Source organism: Rhyacophila brunnea, unplaced genomic scaffold, assembly GCF_057557595.1.
Source record: "Rhyacophila brunnea isolate RB1 unplaced genomic scaffold, BYU_Rbru_1.0 scaffold_4, whole genome shotgun sequence".
In the NCBI taxonomy this organism is placed as follows: Eukaryota; Metazoa; Arthropoda; class Insecta; order Trichoptera; family Rhyacophilidae; genus Rhyacophila; species Rhyacophila brunnea.
In genome coordinates, this window is record NW_028233068.1 from 10,651,462 (window position 1) to 10,678,911 (window position 27,450).

The 27,450-nt window shown below is 34.1% G+C and overlaps 1 protein-coding gene across 1 annotated transcript; it reads right to left on the reverse strand.

The window, feature by feature from the left end:
• Window positions 1-536: 536 nt before the first annotated feature.
• LOC147066865 (uncharacterized) lies at window positions 537-26,118 on the reverse strand. Its single transcript, XM_085954489.1, has 19 exons — window positions 25,786-26,118; window positions 24,298-24,440; window positions 22,165-22,287; window positions 21,840-21,892; window positions 20,549-20,614; window positions 19,336-19,456; window positions 17,547-17,592; window positions 16,801-17,015; window positions 16,295-16,405; window positions 15,272-15,381; window positions 12,331-12,406; window positions 10,735-10,953; window positions 10,421-10,651; window positions 8,333-8,445; window positions 6,081-6,237; window positions 4,590-4,724; window positions 4,226-4,293; window positions 3,265-3,447; window positions 537-2,708 (listed from the first exon to the last, which is right to left on the reverse strand). The coding sequence occupies exons 2-19, from the start codon at window positions 24,374-24,376 to the stop codon at window positions 2,493-2,495; spliced, it is 2,322 nt and encodes a 773-aa protein (XP_085810615.1). The 5' UTR covers window positions 24,377-24,440; window positions 25,786-26,118; the 3' UTR covers window positions 537-2,492.
• Window positions 26,119-27,450: the final 1,332 nt, after the last annotated feature.

The following is a 27,450-nucleotide window of genomic DNA, read 5'->3' on the forward strand; positions in this document are numbered from 1 at the left end:
TGTCTTTAGTAACAAAGAAAAATCCTAAAATATCTTTATAGACAAACAAACGTAAGTGTATTGATCATAAAAAATTAAAACTAAGAAAATATTAGAAAGAATTAAAAATAAAAAAAATATAGATACTTTAAATCTTCCCATTAACAAATGAGGCGTCTAATTCCAAAAAGCGATAAGTCCACATTTGGTCAAAATCGAGAAAAAATACGCACGTATTCTTTGTATAATTTTACACAACATGTAGTGATCTATAAATTCCAAAACGCGACATAACCCTACGAAAAAAAATATTTTAAGTCTCGATTTATTACAAAAAGTGCCAAGTCCGTGTTTCATATAATTTTAAAGCTTGGTTGATTTCGCGCGTGTTTAAGTCAACCAATAAGGGAACGTTAAATATTGAAAAGGGCGTCTCCCATGCTGTAGCATCTGGTAAACTTATGACAGTGCCACAGAAATATGTGCCTTATGCGGGATAAATTAAAAAGTGAAGTACAAGTAGCGCTAAGTCCAATTTTATTTTGCCTATATTTATTACATTTAAGAGTTTATCGGCTGAAACAAATTGCCATTTGGTTCTAATTTCGACATAGAATACAACGGGAAAAAAAATCTCACGTTAAAACAAATAATTGAATCTAGAAACATAAAAACGTTGTTTCCCGATAATATTGAATTGTGGACTTGTCGCTTTTTGTAATTAGACGCCTCAAATACCAAATGTTTAAAGTATCAATTCTTCACACCTGTATAGTTGTTAAAATAGAACTATCATAGTTTACCTCTCGAATATAGATTGTAAATCCAGGGATTAATATATTTTCAATCCCGAGATCCTGGGATTAGACAAAAAAAAAGTGAACTTTAGCCAAAAAGTTTTCATAGTGTATGGTACCGACATACTTTATACTATGACGAAGAGCTTAACCAGTTCAATTTCAGTCATCGCATCCGACCAATGTGCTATAAATGAAGAGTAGCTACATTTAGTTCTGGTGTCCAGGAATTTTCGGAAATAGATGAATGTTCGGCAATCGTAGGCTTTGGTAGGTAAGCGGCCCATGAAACAATTACCCAAATCAGTTTGACTCTCCTACCCACACTATAATGTATCTTAAATTCTGATATAATCGATGATTGGTTGATGAAAGTTCCGCTGTTTCCATAATCACCAGAACGCCACCACTAATCATCCAAGCTCTTCAAATTAATATAATAATTTCCAACCTTCTTCAGAGTTCAAAGAGAAAAAGCGAATTTTATTAATAGTATTGCAAAACCTATTAAATACTTAAGGTGATTCATCAGTGAAACGGCAAATAATTTTCAACCATAGGCGCGACGAAATTTTGCACTCGCTCCCATTCGGGGAGAGAATGTAGAGCTGGAAACACGTCATTTTGCTTCGTGATGACGACGGCCGTAATAATTCTTAAATCGTGTAAAGATGACTTAAAACGTTACCCATTTACTTTAAAAAGAAAACATGTCAATGAATATATTATTATTGTTACTGATAAAACAATAAACAGAACATTAAATGGACACATGTTGGATTTATAAGACAAATTATATTTGGTTTGACATGCCTCATTTGCACCCGCGACCCGCAATCCGCGCATCGCCTAGCGACGATCCTTTTAGACCGTGGCTCAACTAAGGTATGGCCTTAACTACTGATGTATTTGACAAAATACATAGTTACTACAGTGTCCGGAAATTTGTACGTATGCAGTTCGCCGTATCACACTTCACCGTGAAATGTTGTATCGGAAATATAATATGGTCGTATATTAAAGACCGTCCACCTATTTGGGTCGTATAGTACTGAGTTAAAATTCATGTTTAAATAAAACAAGGTTCTTGTCGGTTCACAGGAAGCCAGCGGCAAACATATTTTGAAAATAGCCGAAATACTGGATTATTTGTTAGGTTAGGTTTTCATTCATCAATTCACGAATTTTGCCAAAATCGGCTATGAAAATTGAATTAATGTTGAATCTAATAAAATTGGTTTGAAATTTCTGTCTAGGGACGGCAGTTACCATAATATGGTTTGGGTGGTGCTAATTGGAGTTGTCAAAAAAAACTAAGACTTACCTCACCACTCCTGATGATGATAATGTATGATAGTTTTACCATCTAAGGCCGAGATGCATGGAATATCAACAATCACTGAATAGTCATTATTCAGGCATATAGTGTTTAATGGAGAACAAATGAGGGCATGCAAGACAACCTGCAGACTGCCAGTCTACCAGGAATTAAATAAATACCACCCTCCATCCTTCGCCATTCATGTATGCACAGCTTTGATGATTATTTATTTCGATTTAACATAACGTCGACAATCTATAGATCTCAGCCCAAATATATATATCAAAATCAATATAACTACATCCTGTATAATATTTATATTGTACTATTTATTCTCCAGTCCAACACCGGAAGAATTAATTTCAGTATAGTAAACTATACTATTCTTCTATTGGTCAAACAATTTCCACTTGGTCTCTGTGCGCACTAATCATGTGGCGTGTCAGCGTACTTTGAAAGTGATACGCGCACGGACATTTATCACATGCAAACATGGCTGAGCCCGAAGGTGCGGACGTGGTTTTCTTCCGGTTCGAAATGACATTTACAGCGCTACTTATAGCGTGTATTGTCATGTGACGGGCCAGGTTCGAAGCACGACCAAAAGTTTTCTAGAATGGAAAAAAAGATTAATTTTATATCTGTCGCAATGTTTTATAAAGAAAATAAGAAAACATGTAAAAACAGTATTTTACTTCTGTCATTTAGTCAGAGTTTTTATTATACCCTTCCTATGTATAAAGCATTGCAGTTACGGCTGGTAATGTTAATGGTGGTTAATGGTACTTCTCAGTAGTACGATTTTAATACTATTTTTCAACTATCATTTTATAAACAAAAAGTATACAGTAATCAGTACAACCCCTTTTCTAGCAACTAGTAAACAAATAAATAGGAGGGGAAAAAATTTTCTGTGAAGTGATCATTGCTAAATAAAGCAGATTAGTACGGAAGGTGTCGTGTTTTCTATCCAAACCATTATAACATGGTTAGTCTTAGCAGCGATTGTCAGAACTACATACAAACCCTTCCTACTTTTTCAGGTAGATACCTATCCCCGGCCCCGCTGTCTACATTCAACACTATGAAACCGCAGCCATGACATGCTAGCATTAGAATATTTCCCCAACAGGTCGAAGTATAACATAGTACAAATAAGATCTTTACCTTGCAGGAGGGGCATTCCAATGAATTGTTTTGCTTCCAATGATTTTTCATCGTTTCTGGCGGAATCCTTAGTGGGTCTTGTTCTCCTCCGAAAACTTTACCTATCCTGGATGACCCAGTGCTGACACTTTCAAGTTGTCTCCATTGATTTTTAGTGAGTGGTAAAATCTTCACTTCTCCAGTCTATGACAATCAATACACAGATAGATTAACACAACATACGCAGGAATGATGATGCATTCAATAATAATTTGATTGCAAGCCGTTTATAATTAATATTAATAATCAATATTATTTCAATCCTTTATGAAAAGTAATTCTTTCCAGGCAACCTTTCCATTCACTGCTAGACAGTGGCGAAGGGTGTAGGTAGGCTGTTAAGATCCGACATAAATAGTGCACATTACACTTTGTCAGTCAAACGTATTTGTTATCATTGAACTAAGATTATAACTTACGGATGGTGTTGATTAGTTTTTAAAAATCAATTAAACCTTGTCTAAACCAAACCATAGTAGTTTTGGCATGTTATGGGCAAAAAAGTATGAATGAAAATGTGTGTACTATTTTGTCGAATCTTAACAGCCTACCTCCACCCTACGCCACTGCTGCTAAACTTCGGTAACAATTTTAATAAGCAAATTTTAAATTAAACAAAAAAGAAAAAACCCAGACATTTTTACATATTTAAAAAACTCATCAGGAAAAACTTTAGGGCAACAAAAAGACGACATATTCTGGAGAAAGTGAATGTATGATTACCCTATTTTACCTAATGTTCTTTGGTTGTAACAAGGTGCAGTGTTTTTATTGCCGTAAACACTTATTGTTGTGCAAGTTGCAACACTAGTCACTCATATAATCATCAGCATTTGATGAGGCAATTGTATGGCGCCTCGTATGAGGCAATGAAACCCATCATCGTATTTTCAGCTATCAACTAACCAATAAATAAACTTACTGTTTCATCCAGTTCAACAGGTTGCCAGTCGATATTGCTTGATGAGGAAGTACTCTGGCCGGATTTTTCTGCAAAATCAAAACAAAAAAAAACCATGTAAATTATGACATGATTTGCCTGTAATTCTCATTTAATCTTAGACTTGTATCTAATCAATTACGTCTTGTACATCTCGTAAACCCAAAACAACTTTTTTTCACAAGACAGTATGACGTAAAAACTAAATAGAATTTTAAAAAATTTACAAAATTCGAGGAAGTAATTTAAAATGTTCATCATTTTAAATTGCTTAAACATCCATTAATAGTTACATAAATCAATAAAGATGGTTTTATTAATTAAATTATATAAAATTACAGGTTACCTTTTTTCTCCATAATGACAATACGCGTGGATGGCTGTGGTCCGTCTGTCGTTATAGTGAATTTAATTATCAGGAAATTCTCATCGCAAGGTAGAGACCACTTGTTCCCCAGATTCACCGGCAAATAGCCCTCCACTAAAATAAATAACCACATTACTTGATGTAACATTTCTGTAAACAATGTTTATATTATTATAGCGCCTGTACACGTGCATTGATTTACTGGCGGCAATAGTGCTTATTTTAAACTATCATGACAATAACTGTTTACACGTAAAAGTGCTGACTGCTCTCTCTCTCCAATCTTCTCCAATTCATTCTTTAAGAGTGAGCGAGACGCGATGTTGTCATTTTATGGTACTATTTCGTACTATTTGACAGCAGTTAAAATCGGTAAAACACTCTCAGTAATCCGCCGCTCGATTATCCGACAACTACTATAATACGCCGTTATTTTTACTAGTTGAAAGCACAAAATCAAGCTCTATAATTCACCGGTATTCGATTGTCAAATTCAGTAGTTCGCCGCATACAAGTATACAACGCAGATGACACGGGTTTATTTGGGAAAGTTTTCCTTTGTAAAACGTACGTTCATCGCGAAGAAGGTAATTTACCAGGGAGGAAAGTGCCCAAGGACCGCATCACAATTATGCCGTGCTCCAATGCAACCGGGATACAAAAACTGAAGCTTTTGGTAATAGGGAAAGCCAGGAATCCAAAGCCATTCAAGAATATCTGCCTCACTAAACAACTGGTTTTGTCAAGTGATTTACTGTTTAATATTAAGTTAATAAACTTAGCTTATAAATATGTATAATTTAGTAAATACTTGATTTTGATTACAAATAAAACCGTAATTTGCCAGTAGAAATTTCTCAAAAAGCTATTTTTACGAAATACCTGTTTTAATTTTGCCATATTTTGTATGTATGCAATCTAATCCGCCTCTTTCACTAATTGGACATTTGTCTGGTTTTTGAGGTGGCGGATTACTGAGAGAGTACTGTAATTGTTAAAGACATCATCTGACGTTTAGTAACGGCCAGTGTTACCGTATCGGGAAAAAACACGGAGCTCTAAAAATCACTTATATTCACTAATTGCAGAGACATGAAATTATTTTAATTTAATATTAATTGTGTGTTTATAGTTATTAAATTTATTTTGTATGGTTTTCATATTTTTGTCATCGTTTTACAATTATTACAAAATAATTTACCTAAACTATGGAAAAGAAATTTTTTAAATATTGTATTATTTTCAATTGAAAAAGCGAACTTAGCCATTTAATCATAGACAACACGTTCCTAACTAAATCGGGCTACGTTAGTGATTCTGCATAGTGTTTTGAGCTAAGGAAGTTTTAGTTATGATGGATGGTTCTGCATTGCGCTCTATGATATTATGTAGATTCTAGTTTTGAATTATTTAATTTCACTAATTAGACATTTTCAAGAAATTGGCTTACATAATGTATTACATAGATACCTGGAAAGCCTCCCTTGAGATGGGGCATGTGTTTGAACTCATAATTGTCCGCCAATACATCATCGTTTGTTATGATGACCTTGTCGTTGACCATCCGACCTGGGAAATAAGACTCTCTCCGACACGCGGGCTGCGTTGAGGTCTTTTTGTCTACTACCTGGAACATAATTACAAATTATTGTACAAGGAAATATCGGAATGATCCAACACATCACGTTTTGAAAAGTTTTCAGAATTCTACAGTGTCAACTATTGTTTTTAAAATTTCATGGTAACCACACCACATCAAAGAAAATCAGTCATAATATTGTAACGTAAAACAAACTTGCAATATCTTTGATTAGGTAGAGAAAATATCTCATGCAATAGTAAACAAATATTTTATTATATTCTAACATTATAGATCCACCAGTACACTGCCCTTCTAAGAAAGAAGGCAGTATCTTGCAAAATTTGTGAAATTCAGTGATGAATGCCAATGCAATTTTGAAAGCTATATATTCCGTTCACTTTAAAATCAGTAGGTATTATCACTAAAATACCAAACTAATAATAAAAAATGGACATCTGCTAAAATAATACACATTTCTTAGCAAAAAGGCAGTCATTGCACCTATTTATTGCAGTTACCTGCAAATTAGTTAAGTACAAGTTAGTTCCAACAAATAAAAAATATCACCGTTTTTTATTAATTCACAGTAGGTACTAAACTTTGAAAAAAAAACACATTATGTCATTTATCTCGAAAGTGTGTGAGAGTCAGTTACTGCCTTTTTCCTTGGAAGGGCAGTATAAGTTGTCTGCTAAGTGAGGGCACCACATGCTAACATTTGACATACCATACTTTTTATAGTGTGATGAGCTTAGTTCTAAATTCGAACATCGGACGATTTATGATGGTATGTCTATGATCACTATTTTAATACAGAAATAACTTTACTAGCAAATTCAAGAGAGTGTTTCAAAAGTTACCCTTTTCTTTATATAAGAATCATGTTTTACATATTATTTAATTAGGTCATATCTTGGCAATAGTAATAAATAATAATTATGAAATGATTTTAATAAGATATTTTTACGTTTTTATTAGGTCGTATTCTTATTTGTCCGGTACAAATCTTGCAATTGATTTTTAATTAACTTCCCGACTAGCTAGACATTTGAAACTTTTAGAATATATCAGAACGCGATGCCAATGCATTTTTTAAATACTTTTAGCCATCTTTAAGTAGAATTAAATTCATTTTCAGTTAATTCTGTTTTGTATGAAAAGTTATTTCGGAAGAAATCCGTAATCCAATCCACTATTATTGGTTGCTAGGAAATTATTAATATATACGTGCGTTACTAAGGAAATCAATATGAGCGTCAAAATGACATTTCAGTATTATTTCTATCAAATACAATTTTTTTTGATCGTTTAAGCTAGTCACGTCAAGTTTATATGATTCAACAGAAAATTTAAAAACGTTGTATATAAAAAGTTCTTTTTATCTCGTAATTATTTTATTTTAACACACAAAGATAATATTATATCTCTCACCTTTATTTAAACAAACATCTCAAATATCGTCGCCGTAGATGTCAAGGGAGCCAAGCCACAAATTTGGCGAAAATGAGTAAAGTACACAAAAGCACTTTAAAGTCATCAAAGATGCAGTGGTCAATGGATTTAAGCAACAAAACTCTTTTGACTACATTTTTTGTACTTTTCAATATTCAGTGGTCAAGAGATATAACACATAACTTCTAAGATACTATTTTTTTTAGTCATTTGTACAAAACAATAAAAAAATAACACCACAAAGTATATTCTATGTTCAAAGTTTCACCGTTATATCTTTAAAAACAAAAATGTTACTTTTTTTGTCACGCAAAATCTTTGCGCACTTTTCTCAGCATTATGATTTTGTGGACTGGCTCCTTTGACATCTACGGCGATGATATTTTAGTCATGATAAAACTTATAAAATCCCAACATACGCCGTACAATTCTAGAGTGCACAGAAATATGAGATAAACTTAAACATGTCATGTTATAAAATATGTTACTTTCAATATTCACTTCCATATCAGATGTGCATTAAAATTTGTCTAGTAAACGCACCACGCATTCAACATTGGTAATATCTCAGGACATTCATAGGATAAAATGGCTTTTCCCTCATTAGGTTACAAACCAAAACCGCCGTTAAAGTCTTGTCTATGGTGACTGGCTTTCACGTGTCATATTAATCTATTCTGTGACTCACCCTAATAATCATCAGGTTTCGGGTGATGAGAAGCGTTCTCAGAGATGGCATTTTTACCAGAGTTGATAGGACTTTTTTCACAGATGCCAGTTGAAATTGGATGTCGTCAGAATCTGAAGAGGAAAATAATATAAATAGTCATTCAGTGGCCGCATTGCTTCATGTGTTTTTTTGTTTATGGAATAAATAATTGTTTATGCCGCCAATAGTGTAGGTGTCATCTACATACAGGTGTCAATAGTGTACGTAAATCATGGAAGAGTGTGATTCCAATGTAGAGCGTATATCTCAAGTATGTAGACCAATTGATACAGACACAGCATGTTATAAAACTCTTTATCAAGAAAAGAAAAATAAGGGTAGTATTCAACTATCTCTTGACAAGTTTATAAAGAAAACACCTGACATTGATAAATAAATATTTTAAAGTACACTTTTTGATGTTTTTTGAAGTTATACTTCTTTTGGCGCGTTTGGGAAATCAGATCAGAGTGTATTTTTGGCGTGTGACATGTAACACATAATTTATTTTTTGACACGAATAAAAATGCACTCGAATGGATTCGAACCACCGATTGTTCGGTTATCATCTGAACGCACTACCTTTACGCCACAGTATGATACTGCAATCGTGACGATTATACAGTATAATATTATAGTTTAGAATTGTTCCGTTGCCTAGGCAGCAAATTTATTATTGTCGGCCATTTGCAATTCCTCAGGTAAACAAACGATTAAACGTCAGTTAGTAATATAAGTTAAAGTGTATAGAAATAAACCAACGGCGTTCCAATAAGCGGTCCTTTTTCTTGAGTATGTAATTTACCAAGATAATTAAGAGCTAGTCAAAGAATCTAGTTTATCACAAGTTTTGTTTTTGTTTTGTTACGCCAAAGAAGTATAACTTCTAACGCCCGTACATAAGTACACACACCGATTTTTTTTTCCATTGCTCTACTTTTGCACACATTTTCAGGAACCAATTATGTATGAAAGTCAAGGGCCGCCTGTAAATGAGATTTAAAAAGGTGTTTGGTATTTAATTGAGCTCTCGTGAAAAGTGTAGAGGTTTCGTATAACTCTACAAACTGTCATGTTGCTGTCTGTGGTCATTGATAGACTACAGATAATAATGCAACAATAATCAAACAGTTGTCTTCCTTCTGGGTTACGCCCCGCTCGTCAGCGTATCCTTCTAAATTCAAAATTCAATCCACAGTACACTCTCAGTAATTTGCCGCTCAATTATCCGACAGCTACTATAATCCGTCGTTATTTTTACTAGTTGAAAGCACAAAATCAAGCTCTATAATTCGCCGGTATTCGATTGTCAAATTCAGTAGTCCACCGCGTACAAGTATACCTACAACGCAGACGAGACAGGTTTAGTTTGGAAACTTCTCCTTCGTAAAACGTACGTTCATCGTGAAGAAAGTAATGTACCAGAGAGGAAAGTGCCCAAGGACCGCATCACAATTAAGCCATGCTACAATGCAACCGGGACACACAAAATGAAGCTTTTGGTCATAGGGAAAACCAGAAATCCTAAGCCATTCAAGAATATCTGCCTCACTGAACAACTGGTTGTGTCAAGTAATTTACTGTTTAATATTTAGTTTATAAAAATGTATAATTTAGTAAATTTAATACTTGATTTTGATTATAAATAAAACCGTAATTTGCTAGTACAAATTTCTCAAAAAGCTATTTTTACGAAATACCTGTTTTAATTTTTACCATATTTTGTATATATGCACTATAATCTGCCGCTTTCACTAATTGGACACTTGTTTGGTTTTTGGGGTGGCGGATTACTGAAAGAATACTGTACTTAAATCAACCAATATAAATGTGACAGCTATTTACTCTGTGCCGTGTTTATACTAAACTACAATATAAAACCATGAAAATACCATCTCTGTGTATTTTCATCACGTCCCGAAACACTCGCACACATCCGCAACCTTCAGAACAGATATTCATAACATCGGGAACTACCAAGCATCTTCCTATTACCCACGATAAAAGTAAGGTTGCTTATCACTGCACTAAACTTTCATCAAGAGACAATAATTATATATAACTTACCATCTAATTTATCCTTGTTCTGAACATCGTTATTTAACAATGTCTGTAGTTTTACATCGGACGACTGAAGTATAAAAGTCATATTATTTGATTTGGAATTTTCCGGCGGCGGCTGATTGATGATAGTTTTCCGACTCGATACGACGGTCTCCACAATGTCCATCTGGCGCAAAACTTCCTTTTCGTTTAATGATTTCCCCTGTTTAGTGACTCCTCCAATATCAGCTATAACTGAAGAAACAAAAACACCAACCATAATGTAATGTCTTAAATATTCAAAGTATAGATGTGTTAAAAACAGCTGAGGTTCTTACCAGTTTTTTTACTTGGCGGGTCATCTAAGTCTGCAGGGCTAGCTGTTTCTAACATTGACATGTCTTCGCTGAGGACTGTCTCATTTAGGCTTCCACTGTCAGATGCTGTCTCCGAGACTGTGGGCTGATTCATAATCTCAACCACTCTGCCATAAATCCTCCGCCCATCGGGTGTATTACCTATATACATTTTACCGTTGCGTTTAACTTGCTCCAAGCCTAAAAGATGTCAAAAATAAACAGGTTATAGTGGAACTGTTTAACAATTTTATTATTAAGGTGTGCAAGTATGATTTCTTCACTTGGATTCAGACAGGTGGCAATAGCCCCATTCTGATAAATAAATACTAAAATGACTCCACCCTGTCATTCTGTGTTTCATAGAATTATAACCAAATGTGTAAAATCGTAATTTTGATTGTTTTGTTTTAAATGTAATTTCCCATGCAAATAAACTACGTCTTCTTCTTAAGCCATATTCGTCACTTAGTTGGAGCATATGGACACTACGCGGCGCCTCCAAGAATCCCTGTCGCTCGCCAGTCTCCTTGCTTCGTTCCAGATCAAACCACCATACCGTAGCTCCGCCATATACACTCTTATGTCCTTGCTCCGTTTCTCTTCATCATCCTCTTTGACTTCATACTACGGAAGTCAATACCACCTGACCGAGGCACACCTGTTACCCCCCACGGTGAAGCTATGCGTCCTGGAATACGTCGATGACGCTGTTCTATTCGACAACTCAATCGAGGGCATTCAAGAAATTGCACGACAATTCATTTTCAAACCAACGTGAAGAAAATAAATAAACTACGTACCGCATGGTTACTTTGTGTTTTAAGCTTACAATGAGATTTTGCAATGCGGCCCTCTGCTGGTCTAGAGGAAGGTAACCAGAGGTCTGAAGCTTGCAGTGAGAATATATATATGTATGGCGTGAATATGCTGATAAGTCTAAAAACATCAATTCTCAGGGCAGCTATTTGTACGTTTGGCTTTCTGTGTTGAATCAGGAATGTTTTTAAATTTTAGTTTGTTGAGAATTTATAAACATTTCACTAAAATTTAAAAACATAGTATAATCTGATTTACCACAGAAAGCCAAGTGTACAAATAGCTGCCCTGAGAATTAATGTTTTTAGACTTATCAACGTATTCACACCATACACGAATATATTATGTTGGTTTAATAAACTATTTATTTTTTATTCAACGAATAAGACACAAGATTTGAGAATCTAACATTATATATATTGAATATACATAATTTGAAAACATCTCATGCATATACACTAGAAAAAATCATTTTGTAGAAAAAAAATTAGACACCCGACGGGACTTGAACTTGTATAACGCAATTCGATAAGCATTTCATGTAACAACTACTAGTTAAAATCGTTGTAATTAACTAAGATGCCCGTGGCTTAATTGGAAAAGCATACCGGCGTGAATCCAGCAGATACAGGTTACGAAATGATTTTTTCTTGTGTGTATATACGCACGAGATGTTTTCAAATTATGAATGTTCAATATTATGTTGGAACGGCAGAATATGAAAAGCTATTTGATAATATTCATATTTATATAACATACCGTTTCTATTGAGTTTGTTTGACTTCAGAAGATTGACAATATCCTCGCTGGTGATAGGAGTTACATTGTCTACCACCTGTAAATTTAATAACACTACATTGAATATGACATTATTTTTATGTATTTAAATATAAAAGGGTGGTCCATATCGTCGGTATAGTGGCAAAAGGCGTTAAGTCAAAAAACCTTGTTTTGAGATAATCGCCTTTTTCTAAATTCAAGAAATTGAAACCTCTCTATTTAAATAGTTTAAACATTTTTACCTAAGCTTGTTACTTTATGATATTCGGTAATCATTTACGAATTGGATTTGAGTATTGTTAAGTCTTTTTTATAGTAATAATAATTAGTTTTTTGAGTTTATTTACAAAAAGGTGAATTAACGTTTTTTGCCACAACGATTTTTGAGTTAATAGATTAGTCAAACATAAAATGTTGTAGTTGAGTAGTAATACATTGGACTCTAATAATAATAGAAACTGGCCAATTTAAAATAAAATTAAAATAAAAACAGAAATAATAATAGGTAGGTGGATACTATTAGGTAATAATATTAGGTAGGTATATAAGTAATTTAATATTTTTGTATGTAAGATTAGTAATAATCTTGTTTCAAATTATGATACTTTTCATCTTTATTAAATTATTAAACATAAATTTGTGTAGCTAAGTACTAGGTAAAAATAATAAAAAAAATACATTGTTATATAATTTATTTATCAGAACATTGGATTAAAGGTGGATAAACGGTATGGGGATGATGGTTACACAAAAATAATTTATGAAAACAATTAAAATTAACAATTACCCTATAAAATTAATTAAAAAAACTTAAAATATAATTAAGAGATCATTTCCGCTTCGAAGGGTTCGAGAACAGTATTTAATTTATTTACTAGAAACATCGGATAACAGGTGGATAAACGGTATGGAGATTAAAGAAAGAAATTGGCAAATACTTTCTTTTAAATCATTTTGATAAAATTATTATGCATATGGACACCACGCGGCGCTTCCAAGAATCCTTGTCGCTCGCCAGTCTTTTTGCTCCGTTCCAGGTTAAACCAGCATTCAGTAGCTCCGCTGTAAACACTCTATAGATAGTATTTAGCGGCCTTCCAGGACGCCGGAGTCAGGTCGGCTTGAAGAACAGGCAAGCCAAGTTGAGGTTCTCTTCTGGCATCCACAGTACGTGGCCGAGCCAGGTCCAACGTCGCCTCTTCACTCTCAGCGAGATGAGAAGCTGTTTGGTGCATTCTCTTATCTCCTCGATCCTAAAGTCATACAACCGCACACCCAGTATTCATCGCAAACATATGTTTTCGAAGCTCAGTATACGGTTGCTCTGAGCCTTCGTAAGGTGCCATGATTCGCTACCGTAAAGCAGCACCGTCAGAATGCAAGCGTCAAATAGGCGGCATTTGGTTTTGACCAAGTACAATTGTGAGTCCCAGACATTAGTAATATTGTCTCCATCCACAACATCACTTTGGTGCGCATCATCTAAAATATAAATAAAACATATGCGTTAGTAAGGATGTCTTTCCGATTACATAAAAATACGCCATAGAAACGTGATATCAGTACACAAATAATCAATAATTGTAGAGCAAACTTCATTTTGAGGTTATGTTGAATTAAGTTGCTTACCTTTTACATGCTCCCTTATTTTATTCTGTTGCCCATACAGAAACATAATATTTTCCAATCTTAAATTATACACGTCGATAAAAACGATTATACAATAGATTACAAGCACTATTGTAGAAAATATGAGATATATAAATACGCGCGAAACGTCAACATTCAGAACCAACTGTCAAATAGTTGCAAGCTGTATGTGGCATAGACAATAAGTCAATATAAATAACGGACAAGTGACTAGAAGCTTGAAGCCAAATAACGTTAAGTCATCTTATTGTTATTTGCCACTATGAAGTATGAAAGAAAGTGACTTATTACGTATTGAATTCTTTAAATTATGCCACAACTACATGGACTTTGGCGGAGCTTGTTTTTTTAGACGATAGAGCGTGTTAAACTTTATCATTCTGCATTCATAACTCAAATCAGCCAATTTTTGACTTATCGTCTTCTGCCACTATACCGACGATATAATCAATATAATACAGTAAAACCCCGATTTTATGTTTTTGAAGGGACTGACATAAAAAATATTAATGAAGACATATAAATGAGGGGGATTGAAAAATTTTTATTAAAAAATCATAGAAATTTGTGGTACCGCCATTCTAATACCTCCTAGCATTTAAAGCCATAACAGTTAACATGCTTCCGTTATTTAAATTGGTCCAAATTATCATGGAAGCAATTCCATACACAAGGCTGTTATCAGCATATCTACAATAATCGGTAAATCCGTAATACGGCAAAAATTTAAATTGGTAGACATGTCGTGTGAGATACCTCTCTTACTTGCGGACCTCGGTCAAATTCAGGTATGAACCTCGAAATGTTTGAAATTTTATATTGGAATGTTAAACAAAAATTGAACATTCGTCAACATAACCTACAATTTTATTGGTCATGTTATTGCAGTATGTATTAAAAAAAATGTGTCACTACTCGCCACTGGTTATTTGACAGCTCGCGGGGAACTATACATTGACGCCTTTACCTGTGATGTAGATTATAGAATACATAAAGTGATATGTTAGGATAGTCTCACAAACAGGAAATAAATACGTAAAACAGGGTATTACGTGTACTAAAATGAAACGGGACTGCATAAACTGGAAATTTTACGAGCACAAGAATCTCACACAGAGATAAATCTTCGACAAATTCGCAATCAACAACAATCTCAGTACTGACCATAATGGGAATTACAAGTTTTGCACTATCAACAGTTCAACACTATCATTGCCAAACACTTCATAATGCAGTAAACTATTAATGTAATTAAAAGACAAGTACAAACCTTCCGACGTTTCCTGCTTTTCTGCATTGGATATTTTAATAAAGCTTCGTGTTTTTCAATCATCTGATATTTGTTAGCGTGTTGCCGTCTTTTGCCGCCGATTCTCTTATCTGCAATGATAATTAAAGAAGGAATTCATTTTAATTAAAGGTTTACTAAAATAATACCACATAAATAATAATATCAATCAATCAATAGATCACAAAAGAAACCAATGGATAAGGAAGCAGACAAGAGTATGCGATGTGATAGAGGTCGCTATATGTCACTCGGCGAATAGACAACCGCTGGATAAATGCTGTCATACAGTGGTACCCAAGGGGCACTAAACACCCACAGGGATGCCCTAAAACTCCATGGATAGACGAGCTCATAAAGTTCGGTGGATGTACATAGCAGCCTTTATCCGGCAGTGGATCGACCCCGACTGATGATGAAATAATAATATCTGCCTTCAAGCTGGCTGCTTCTTAGACGAGGAAAAATTACCATTACTCCTCAAAAACAAAGTATATTTGGAACTCCACAATGCAGAAGTGTTTACCTTCTTTTTCTTTAATTTTTGTTAATATAGCATCCACCCTGTAGAGAGCCAGATACTTCCGATTTTCAAATGATACTTGCTTTTTATCACAGCATATGTACGAGAAAGCATCTGATTTTGTGTTTGGGTCAGCAACTGGACCAGTGATGCAAAAATATGGGCATTCAAACTAGTTATGGAAAATGAGTCACATGTCTAACTCTGATCGACTAGGTCATTTGAGTCACAAAGAACAAAATTTCTTATCTAATGCATTAATGAAGAATGCTGTGTTTTGCTCTTGCCTTCACAGCGTTCACGAAGAACCTTCTAACTCTATTACCTTCAGAGTGTTCAGATGCATGCACAGATGGTGTACGACTGATTTATGGGCAGCCACTGACTCATATGTCTCAAGTCAGTCTTACATGAATGACACATGTCTGATTTCAGTGAAAATATTGGAATATTTTGCACATTTAATGATTGTTACAACTTACCTGCACTTTCTTGAATGATTTTTCGATCCAGCAAATTAGACGTTCTAGACGTTGTTGTCTGGGAGGGAAACATTGAGTAAGTCGTGCGCTTTTCTGTTGCACTGTCGACATCTGCGAAAGTTTTAGACATATTATATTGGCGGCAATAATAAATGAGTGATGAACTATTGACGGTTAGGTTTAATGAATAGAAAACTTGTTTTAAGTTTGCAACATGAGACATTTTTATCTCAGTACAACTCTGGCAAATAAACTTCACAACACAAGACAAGACATAAAGTTAGCTCCGAATAAATCTACAATGCAGAATCCTGTAGCTAAATTATTAATCATTGACTTTAAACTTTTTGATGTATGCCAATTTTTTTTTCGGTTAATTGACAGGAGCACAATTTAATTTGAATTAATTTTGGGCTTGTTTAATTGCATCATGTCTGAATGCAATGTCTGGGTTATTTCTTCAACATCTCCGAGTCACACAGTTTAAAGCTTTTCACTCTTCTCACCTGCATGTTCGAGTTTGATGTTAGAAAGTACAGCATCTGCATTGTCTTCCTCGGCGATTACATCACAATCCATTGACACCTGATGATAAGCGAACTGTTCTAACATATGTTCGCCCTTTACATTCCGTTCTTCATCATTCAATTCTTCTTGACATTCTTGTATCTCATCCTGATCTTCTCCAGGTATCCCTTCAGGATCATCGACATTGTCTTGACTGGAAAATGATAATTTTTTTAGATCCCCTTCATAATATGAATACGTGTATTAATTAAGGCGCTAAGTACAAAAACATAAAAACTGACATTTTTATAGAAAAATGTTCTACATACCAACGCCTATAACTTCAACTATAGTCTAAGTGCCTCAAGCAAGTCAAAAAAATACAGCAAAATAATTAAACCTGTAGACGTTGTAAGTCCGTTCGCGTGTTTTATTTATAATGGTGTAAGTAGCACTGCAGTGGTCAACGGCATTCAATATAAAATAGCTGACGATGGTGTGTTGACACTTGCGAGTTCTTAATACTTAAAATTATAGAAGCTGCCGTGATTGCTTCACACTGTAAAACTACATTTTTCAAAAGGTCTGCTTCATGAAATTTTACTGCAATGACTCGGTATTTTGTAACTACAGGCAATACTACTTTTTGGTACTTAGAGCCTTATTTAATACACATATTCATATTGGTTGACCTTTAAACAGAATTTCAAAAAAAATCAAAAAAAAATTTGATCATACAACATACCCTTCAGTTGGCACTACGTATTCCACGTTTGCAATTTCGCTCTCATCTAAAAAAAACGAAAATGTGTTTTATTCCCTCAGAAATTTAACTCCGGTATTAAGAGACTGAGGTGGCATGGAAAACCATAGCTAATCAGCTAATTATTGCTAATTGAAGATATTCAGACTTATTACAGACCAGACGTGCAGACTGTCTGGACAACCTCAATAGCAGTAAAATATTTGGAGTATAATGGCACCCTAAGCCATCATTCATTACTTGGGTCAATACATATTACATTATCGTAAAACATTTGGCCTAAACAGCTCATCAACATATACAGTGGAACCTATCATAACGAGCAAAACAAATTGTAAATAATTAAATAATATATAAAATAATAAATATATACTCATTTATCAATATCACATTTTATCACAGAATTATAATATTATTACAAAAAAATAATTACAGATAAAAAGAACGTTTATAAATTTTCTGTTGAATTATTATGCTCTACCCACTTAGCAACCAATAATAGTGGATTGGATTACGGATTTCTTATGAAATAACATTTTATACAGAACAGAATTAACTGAAAATTTAAAGATGGCTAAAAGTATTAAAAGAATACATTGGCATCGTGTTCTGATATATTCTAAAAGTTTCAAATGTCTAGCTAGTCGGGAAGTAAGTTAAAAATCGATTGCAAGATTTGTACTGGATAAACAACCACCAGACAAATAAGAATACGAGCTAATAAAAACGTTGTAAAAAATGGCTCCCTTAACGAGCGACATTTCGCATAATGAGTGACGCGGAGAGGGGAAGTCCCCTTTTCACGTCACTGACTTGTGCGCCGGGATATTGCGCACAGTCCATCAGTCTGTGTTTAGCACTCGTAGCAACTGTTGTATATTGAGAAGCATCACCCTAATAAGGTGGTGGCTATGCACACTACAAATTTATGCAATGATAATGCTGTATCACATTTTCACGAAATTTTTGAAGCGTCGGCAAAAACAAATGTCTCTAGACAGCTTTTTAGTAAAACAGAATTAGTTATTGTCATAAATTCATGAATAATAATAAGTTATTTTCTTTGAATAAACGTTACAAATAAAAAAAATTGAGTGTTTTTTTCGGCATGGAATACATTTTCGTATTTTACATTAATTTATTTATATGGGAAAAATTGTTTCGCTTAACGAGTGTTTCACATTACGAGTAAGATTCTGGAATGAATTATGCTCGTTATGAGAGGTTCTACTGTACTTGGGTCGCAAAAACCAGAACTATTACCCTAATCTGATTCTCGGATTAAAAAAGTTCAAAAATACTGCCATAGTACTGCAACACAGCTGATAATGACGTTATGAATTACAACGTAGCACAACTTTGTATAATGTGTAATTGTCTGTGTTGACTATACCGAGGCCGTCTGTGGACTGCCTAAGTCAGCGTCGTCACATATTCAAGATTTCAAAATATAATATTGCTTCATCCACACTAATACACTGATGATGTCCCCGGTAACCTTTACAGACGATGGTTTACATTAAATTAACCTGTAAACTACTCCATTCTTTTTAATTGATTCTCTGTTCGTTATTTCATAATAAATTGGTGGTTACAAAGACTAGTAGAAACAAAGCCAGAAGCACCAACACAAAATAACATTGTCGAAACAGTTCACACTGTTGCTAGAGAAGCTCCAGAGGGACCTCTATACAAATATACTGATGGAAGTGGTTTTAAATATGTTGAACTGGCGTTAATTTTGACTAGTGGTTTAAGAAATGTTACATACCAAACTGACAATCAATTTCTCGCAGTCCTTCTCCATCAAGAAGATACCTTTGAGATCCCTGTTGAAAGAACACATGTCCACATCCTTGAAGCATGCGACACTGTTCTTCATTTAATACAACCTAGAAGATGCAAAGTAGATATATTAAGTCCAGTGAAATAGCAAATTAAAGGGCTATTCTTTAGCCGGCTCTAGAAAATGCATTCATTGAATATCAGAGAAAAGGGGTTTCGACAAATAAAATATGTATAAAGTGTATAGCAATGGTAAAAACTGCCTGTTGGACAGAGATAAACATTTATAACAAACGAAATGTCATATCTTCACCTCTTTAGTCAAACTGCGGCACAAAACTGTGAATTTCGATCGCAGTGCTGATAACTTATACTTCAAAATGCAATATAGTAAATGATGATTTTTCGTATTGAAAAAATTTGTTAATGAAATTTAATATGCTATCGAAAATCTTCATTTACTGCAAACGGGTTACGCATTGCACTCAGGGCTCGAAATGGACAGGAACACATTGGAGCACCGTTCTAATCTAAAAAATCCAACACTTTTTTTGGAAAATACACAATTAGATAACGATGTTAATATTTTTGTAAGACTATCGAGTGCTCCGTTACGTAAAATTTTCCATATCGAGCGCTGATTTCACTCGAAGTTAAAAAATAATTAACACTACCATCGAAACTCGCAATTTAGTGTTGTGGTCTACATAATAATAAATATAAACATAAACAACCTTGAGTAACGCTACATAATATGTGGCAATTCGACTATCGTACATGTAGGCTTAACTCAAAAATTTCAGAATTACCTGAATACATTCGGTAATATTATTTTTGTATAGAAACTGAATCTTTGTTATTTCTCCAAAGTGTGGCGCTATTATCACAGAACCACTTAAGAATCAATTTGCGTAGATACAATTTCATCCCCTATGCAGTAGGTAAGCAGGGCTGGTCTGTTTATTGTATATAATTGAACCTTACGGTAATCCGGTACATTTATATCCATGTTCATAATAATATGAGTTACAATTACAAACCCAATAATTTGATACTTAAAGCGTCACTAGTTTCTCATGTTATAAAGTCATAATATACGGATGGAATGGTAAATCAATTCATGCTATTCGTAACAAGTACTCCATATTATATTATAGCAATTGAACCAAAATAAAAATGAGAAGCATAGTCTTGCTCACCTCAGTGATGACTTCGCTGTCATCATTGGTGATGGTGAAGACTTGGTGTCCGTCCGAAGCAACCTCCTAAAAAATATGATAATAAATCAACTGCAGTAAAATTAAGACTTCAGATGTCTGCAGTAGCGGTGTAGCCAGTAGCAGCTCGTGGATATTATATCTGGGGGTGCTGCGGTTGATTAAAAAAATATTTATTTGGATTATATTTTACTATTAACATCAAAATTATTGAAATTAAAGATTATAAATGTATTTTTATTTCATTATAAAATTGATTCTTCTGTCTTTTTTCCTTGAAAAAACGTCCATCACCATTTCATTGCTCCGCTGCACCCGCACGTAACAGGAATTACTGCCGGATAGGCTGTACCAGACCAAGCTCCTAGCTACGAGCCCCCTCCCCGCGCCCCACCTTCGCCTACTTGAGCATATTCCATCGAAAATGGTACTGCACAAAATCACGCGATGCGTCACATTCTGATATTAGTACTGCAGTGTATGATAATTATTGGATGTATCAGTGAGCGGGCGAGCTTAATACACGCTTAAACAATATTGATATTTTCATATAATATACATAAATTTTTGTATATTATATTACATTTTTTCTCAATTTGCTTGGGGGTGCTGCAGTTCCGCAATGCTTATGGACGAGCCGTCACTGGGTGTGGTCTTCTTTCTGAATTTTAGGTTTTAAAACTTAGTTATCTTATTATTATTGTTCTGCCATATTGTATCTATCGTTAACAATCAGTAACAAGTTAGCTACAGGTATACTTAAACATACTGGGTCATTGCTATATCAATGCTGTCATAATATAAAGCACTAACTAACATTAAATGAGATGAATTATTTAAGGTAATACATCAGTGAAACGGCAAATAATTTTCAACTATAGGCGCGATGAAATTTTGGACTCGCTGCCAGTCGGAGAGAGAACGTCGAGCTGGAAACACGTCAATTTGTTTCGTGATGGCGACGGGCATATTAATTCTTAAATCGTGTAAAGAAGACTAAAAACGTTACCCATTTACTTTAAAAAGAAAACATATCAATGAATATATTATTATTGTTACTGATAGAACAATAAACAGAACATTAAATGGACACATGTTGGATTTATATGACAAATTATATTTGGTTTGACATGCCTCATTTGCACCCGCGACCCGCAATCCGCGCATCGCCTAGCCACGATCTTTTTAGACCGTGCCTCAACTGAAGTATAACCTTAAGTGTGTATTTCTTTCAAATAATAATTTTAGATGACATGTTTTTTGTTATACTCACATCAGCGTTATCTGCTTCTTCTGTTTCCTGTTGTATTTCAGTTTGATCAGATTCTGCAATCATTATCACCGAATATAATATTATTTGATAGTAATTTTTAATCCAGAGCTAAAGTCAGATAAAAAGAAACGAATATCACTGACCAAGAAAAATGATTGTTATGTTAAAAATAGAACTGATTATTGAGCGAATGATAATATCTATCCACACAGCCATTTAAAAAATACACAATTAATAATAGAATCATTATTTTTTTTAATCTTTCTGTGGCTATTGATTCATTTTAAATGCATCGTATTATTGTATGGGAGTAGAACGTATTTACCTTCTAACTGCTCTATTTCACTCCCTTCCATGAGATAATGTCCATCGCCCTCTTCCTGAACAAGAACACTCTCACCTTCTCCCATCTCAGAGGGTATGACATACTGGACTTCATCATTTTCGGCTAAAAGTAAATAATCATAATCATTATTCTTTTATTCAAATGAATGATTCACAAGATTTTGAGAATGTAACATTCCATATTATATTGAACATACATAACTTGAAAACACCTCAGATATATACCCACTAGAAAAAATCATAATATTCGGAAAAAAAAAATATGAAACTTTACGGCATTTGAACCCGTATAACCATTGGTGTCGTGCAAATCTGTGCATTATACAATTATGCTATGAGCCCCCTATCTAATTACGACAATTTAAACTATTAGGTCATACAATGCTTATCAAATTGCATTATTATTGACTATCGGTCAATAGATATAAATACAATAGATCAATAATCAATAATTATACGGTTCAAATCCCGTCGAGTTTCGTATTTTTTTTCAAATATGATTTTTTATAGTGGGTTCATTATTTTTACAACATTTTTCTTAGCTCGTATTCTTATTTGTCCGGTGGTTCTTTGTCCGGTACAAATCTCGCAATCGATTTTTAACTAACTTTCCGACTAGCTAGACATTTGAAACTTTTAGAATATATCAGAACACGATGCCAATACATTTTTTTAATACTTTTAGCCATCTTTAAATAGAATTGAATTCATTTTAAGTTAATTCTGTTTTGTATGAAAAGTTATTTCGACACCATTATTGGTTGCTAGGGGTCTGGGGTACTAGCAACTAAATTATTAATATATACGTGCGTTACTATGGAAATCAATGTGACATGTCAAAATGACATTTCAGTATTATTTCTATCAAGTACAAATTTTTTTGACCGCTTAAGCTAGTCAAGTCAAGTTTATATGTATCAATAGAAAATTTAAAAACTTTGTATATAAAAAGTTCTTTTTATCTTGTAATTATTTAATCTTCAATAATACAGTCACTATAATGCAGTGGCGAGTGGTGGAGGTAGGCTGTTAAGATTCTACATAAATAGCGCACATTAAACTTTGTCAGTCATACTTATTTGTTTCCATTGATCTAAGAATAGGATTTGCAAATGGTGCTGGTTAGTTTTTAAAATTCGATTAAACCCTGCCTAAACCAAACCATAATAATTAATACATAATTTGAAAATATCTCATGCGTATAAAGAAGAAGAAAAAAATAAGACACCCGACGGGACTTGAACCTGTATCCTCTGGATTCATTCTTAAATCTTTTTCGAATTAATCGTTAAAAGAAGTAGTTTATTAAAATTATCAGCAAGTTCATGTACGTTATATATAAATAAATAATTTGATTACTCCGTGACGTCGGTTAGTAATTACGGCATTTAATTGATACCTACATTGATTTAATATACAAAAACCAATAGCCAACATTATAACGCATTTCGATAAGTATTTACCGTTAGTCTTTTAAGAACGAAAACCGGAACTGAACCGATATATATTTTGAACGGGAACGAAAACCAAAACAAAAAAAATAACGGTTCAAAGCCTTGGTTGTTATTAATAATTAAGTCATTTGTAATTATTACATATTATGGCGCATTGACTAATCGCTGCAATGCCATACTACTCTTTTTTCTAAATAAATAAATAAAATAATTTGTTTAATAATATCTGAAAATTATGGTTGGATGCTCTATGATATTACGAAGGTCTGGTTCCCAGTTTACTTCATTTTGATATTTAGTTTCAATACCAGGTATCGCAGAAAATAATAACTCACACAGGTAAGTACAACTAAACGGTAAGACTGCAACGGTTGGTGTGTTTACCAAATTAACATCATAATGTGCGGAGAGTCTCGGACGATTAGACGTCCAAGGTCAATAATACGTGAAATACTTATAGACTTTTTTTTAATACTGTCAATAAAAAACTTTTAGCGTATTCCCATATATGACTTGTATACCCCACTTTGGAGACCACCGCCATAGAAACAGCTACGGCTATGTGAACTTGCAGCCCGCTTGAGTAATTTAATGATCATAGTGTGCCTTTGCATGTGATCTCAACCCAAAATTGATGAAAACAATAATCGAGTATTTACCAAGTATGACTGTGTTGTCATGAATGTAGATAACTTGATGTTCACCGATTTGTTGCATAGACAGCTCGCTTACTTCCATTTTGTGAAATTATTAGGTAGATACAGCAACAGTATTGAATTCGTTGACACCGTCCAGTGAGTGACTAAAATAAAACAGTGTAAAAAATTTAATTTCAAGTGTTTTTTATGGTAGGTAAGACAGCCCGCAAGAGCTTTGATTAATTTTTTTTTTTTTTTACAAAAACAGTTTATTCCATGTAGACAATTATATTAAATACCTTTTTCTGTCGGCGCCAATGACATATTAAATGGACAACTCACTTCATATCGGCGCGCACGAGAAATTGTACACGAAAGTCATTCACAGATGCATAGGTAGATGTCACGTGACCATATGATGTATCCATTTCCATTATGCGATACAAGCTTAGAGAATTTATAGTAATATAACCTTTATTGTAATGGCGTATTAGTGTCATTACTCATAACGTTAGAAACGGATTCTAGGTTACTTACGACTTCTCGGAGATTAGACGCATGTGAGCCCAGCGCATCACAGGCGTCTGTCCAATGGTTTCTGTCATTCAATTGCAATGAATAAACATTCATCAATATCTTAAAATGGCATTTTATCAATAATAAATAATACTAACACATGAAAAGTGATATCCCATCTTTCTTGGAGTGCTTAGTAGATTTTTTTTTACAATTTTTAACTAGGCACATTGGCATTTTGTAACACAACAATAATGGCGGAGTCGAAACCTGACAGTCAGAAATTATGTATGGGCAGACCCAGAGGTATCGCCAGACCGCTTGCAAGCAGAATGTTCATTTGAGCGTAGGATACCGATATTAAAATATGAATTTCGCCATCCGGCAGACCCGACACAAAGTGAGTGTCATTTTATTTTCCAGATGCTTCATCCATATTAATGTCATTGGTCGGCGCAGATGCTTTTCGATCCAATAATGTTAATTTAGAATTTAAAATTTTCATACATTTCGATGCATCACACACTAAGATTATATTAGGTTGCAGTAGGTTAGGTTGCGGTAGGTTAGGTTGGGTTTGGTCTAAAATGAAAGTTATAAAAACTCATGCGGGCATCTATGGCACATTTACCTTTTATGACTGATAATATTATGAATATTATATATTTAAAGTAAAGTTGAATTTACTATTTTATGATATATTTCCAATTGCTACAACTACAACTGATTAATATAACATAGCAATTCTGCCGTTGGCTTTACTCAAACTGTGTTCTGAGCCGTAACTAGTAAATGATAATATAAGTAAATAATATAATCATAGCAAACCTCACTCATATTTTAAAGTATAGGGGGACAAAAAGTTTATTAATTTTATTAGTAGATAAGTAGTTAGGTACTTAGTAATAAAATTGTCGTATAACTCGAAAAAACAGTGTTAGTTAGGTCATGATATACCTAGTATTTAAAAAAATATAATAGGTAAGTACATACCTTATTATAGTTCTGAAAAATAATAAAATCGTCTTCGCCTTCTCAAATGGTAAAAGATAATATTTTGTTGTGTAGGTACCTATTTGATTTTTTAACAACAAGACAAATATAGCGAGTGTCAATAAAATAAAATATGAAACGATTTAGCTAGAATTTTATATGCTATTGAGAAATCACAAAATAGTGCACGGCATTTAATAAAGTATTCATAATCTTTATATTTCACCAAAATTACATTCAAATATAGAACGCGTCGGTAATATAGATTTTCCAAATCATTTGACACTGACACTAACGATTTTACCATCGGCGCAAGGCAGCCATTTGGTACGTATATTATCTATGTTTGGGATCGAGGGAAAGGAAAAATGGTGCTGCCATCTCGTATTTATTTTTCCCCATTTTTCATACGTGGTATTTCATGAAGTCACCTATTCGCCTGAAAGCGCGTTGACACGGTCCAAGTAGGATCCAAGTACACTTGGACCGAGTGTCATCTAAGTGCTCGGCCGTAGTCATTTGGCGGGCGCGGCGCGGCGGCGTCTTGAGAAACTCAAACGTATAACCGTGTGTATTATGCCCCAAAAAGACACTGTCTACGAACATTTTACACACGGTTATACGTTTGAGTTACGTAAGACGTCGCCGCGCCACCCCCGCGCGATCACTACGTTCTTGCACCAAGCGACAGCTTCATTTCATACTAACTATTCCTATCCAAGCTACTCGGACCGCGTCCTACTCATCCAAGTTAGCTTGGATAGGATGACGTCTCATACGAGTGCGCTTGGATGGCACTCGGCCCAAGTGTACTTGGATCGTACTTGGACCGTGTCAACGCGGCTTTATTATTATTATTCAGAAATCCTGTTTCATTTCTGTTTATTCTGCCATACTGTTTATTTGATTTAACACCGTCAAGTATTCACCATTTTTTTTTTAAATTATTGTATTTTTAAAGCGTAGGTAGGTACTTATGTGGATATAATTATTGTAGGTATTCATACTATGTACTGCCGATACGATCATCACATTTGAGAAAAAAATAGTGAATGGATCTGAAACAGTAAAGTAGGTAGGTAGGTACCTACCCATCTACAATACGTCTTGCTTGCGGACGTAAGTAGGTACCTACTCTTAATTTTTTTCTCTGAATTGTTATGAGTATTTTTTTGAAGTCCTGATCAATTAAAAAAATATCTTTGAGAGCAAGTCAATTCAGTTGCTATCGAAGTAGGTACGGATTTGCAAATATATTTTGAAATGGTACCTACCTACCTATCTAACGAACATTGCCTGAAATAAAAAGAACCTGACCTATACAGTAAAATAACGTGTTGTCACCGTACCTACTGAGCATAGACGTGGAATCATTCGCGGGACACATTGAAATACTTAGTATATTTTTATAATACAATACTATTTTTATAGTATGTAGGTCAATCTATATATATTATAGTAATCATAGATAGCTAGTATTGGCTATACTACTACTTGCTATCGGTAATGTTATTTTATTATTATGTTTTTAGAATTTTCTATTTCGACGTCAGCGGTTTCTATTGTACCTAATTTAATCAGTGCACAAAGAGATTGGACTCTCTTTTCGTCAGTGCATCATTTTTATTGAGACTAATTTTAATGTTCATGCAATAATAAATATGT

Bases quoted from the DNA above. Each gene is read 5' to 3' on its own strand.
- LOC147066865 (XM_085954489.1), bottom strand. From the start codon at position 24,376: ATGGAAGTAAGCGAGCTGTCTATGCAACAAATCGGTGAACATCAAGTT. The intron at 20,615-21,839 runs GTGAGTATAACA...CATATTTTTTAG, and splicing joins AAGAAGCAGATAACGCTGAT to GAGGTTGCTTCGGACGGACA. The intron at 10,954-12,330 runs GTATGTTATATA...GACATCTTTTAG, and splicing joins AAACAAACTCAATAGAAACG to GCTTGGAGCAAGTTAAACGC.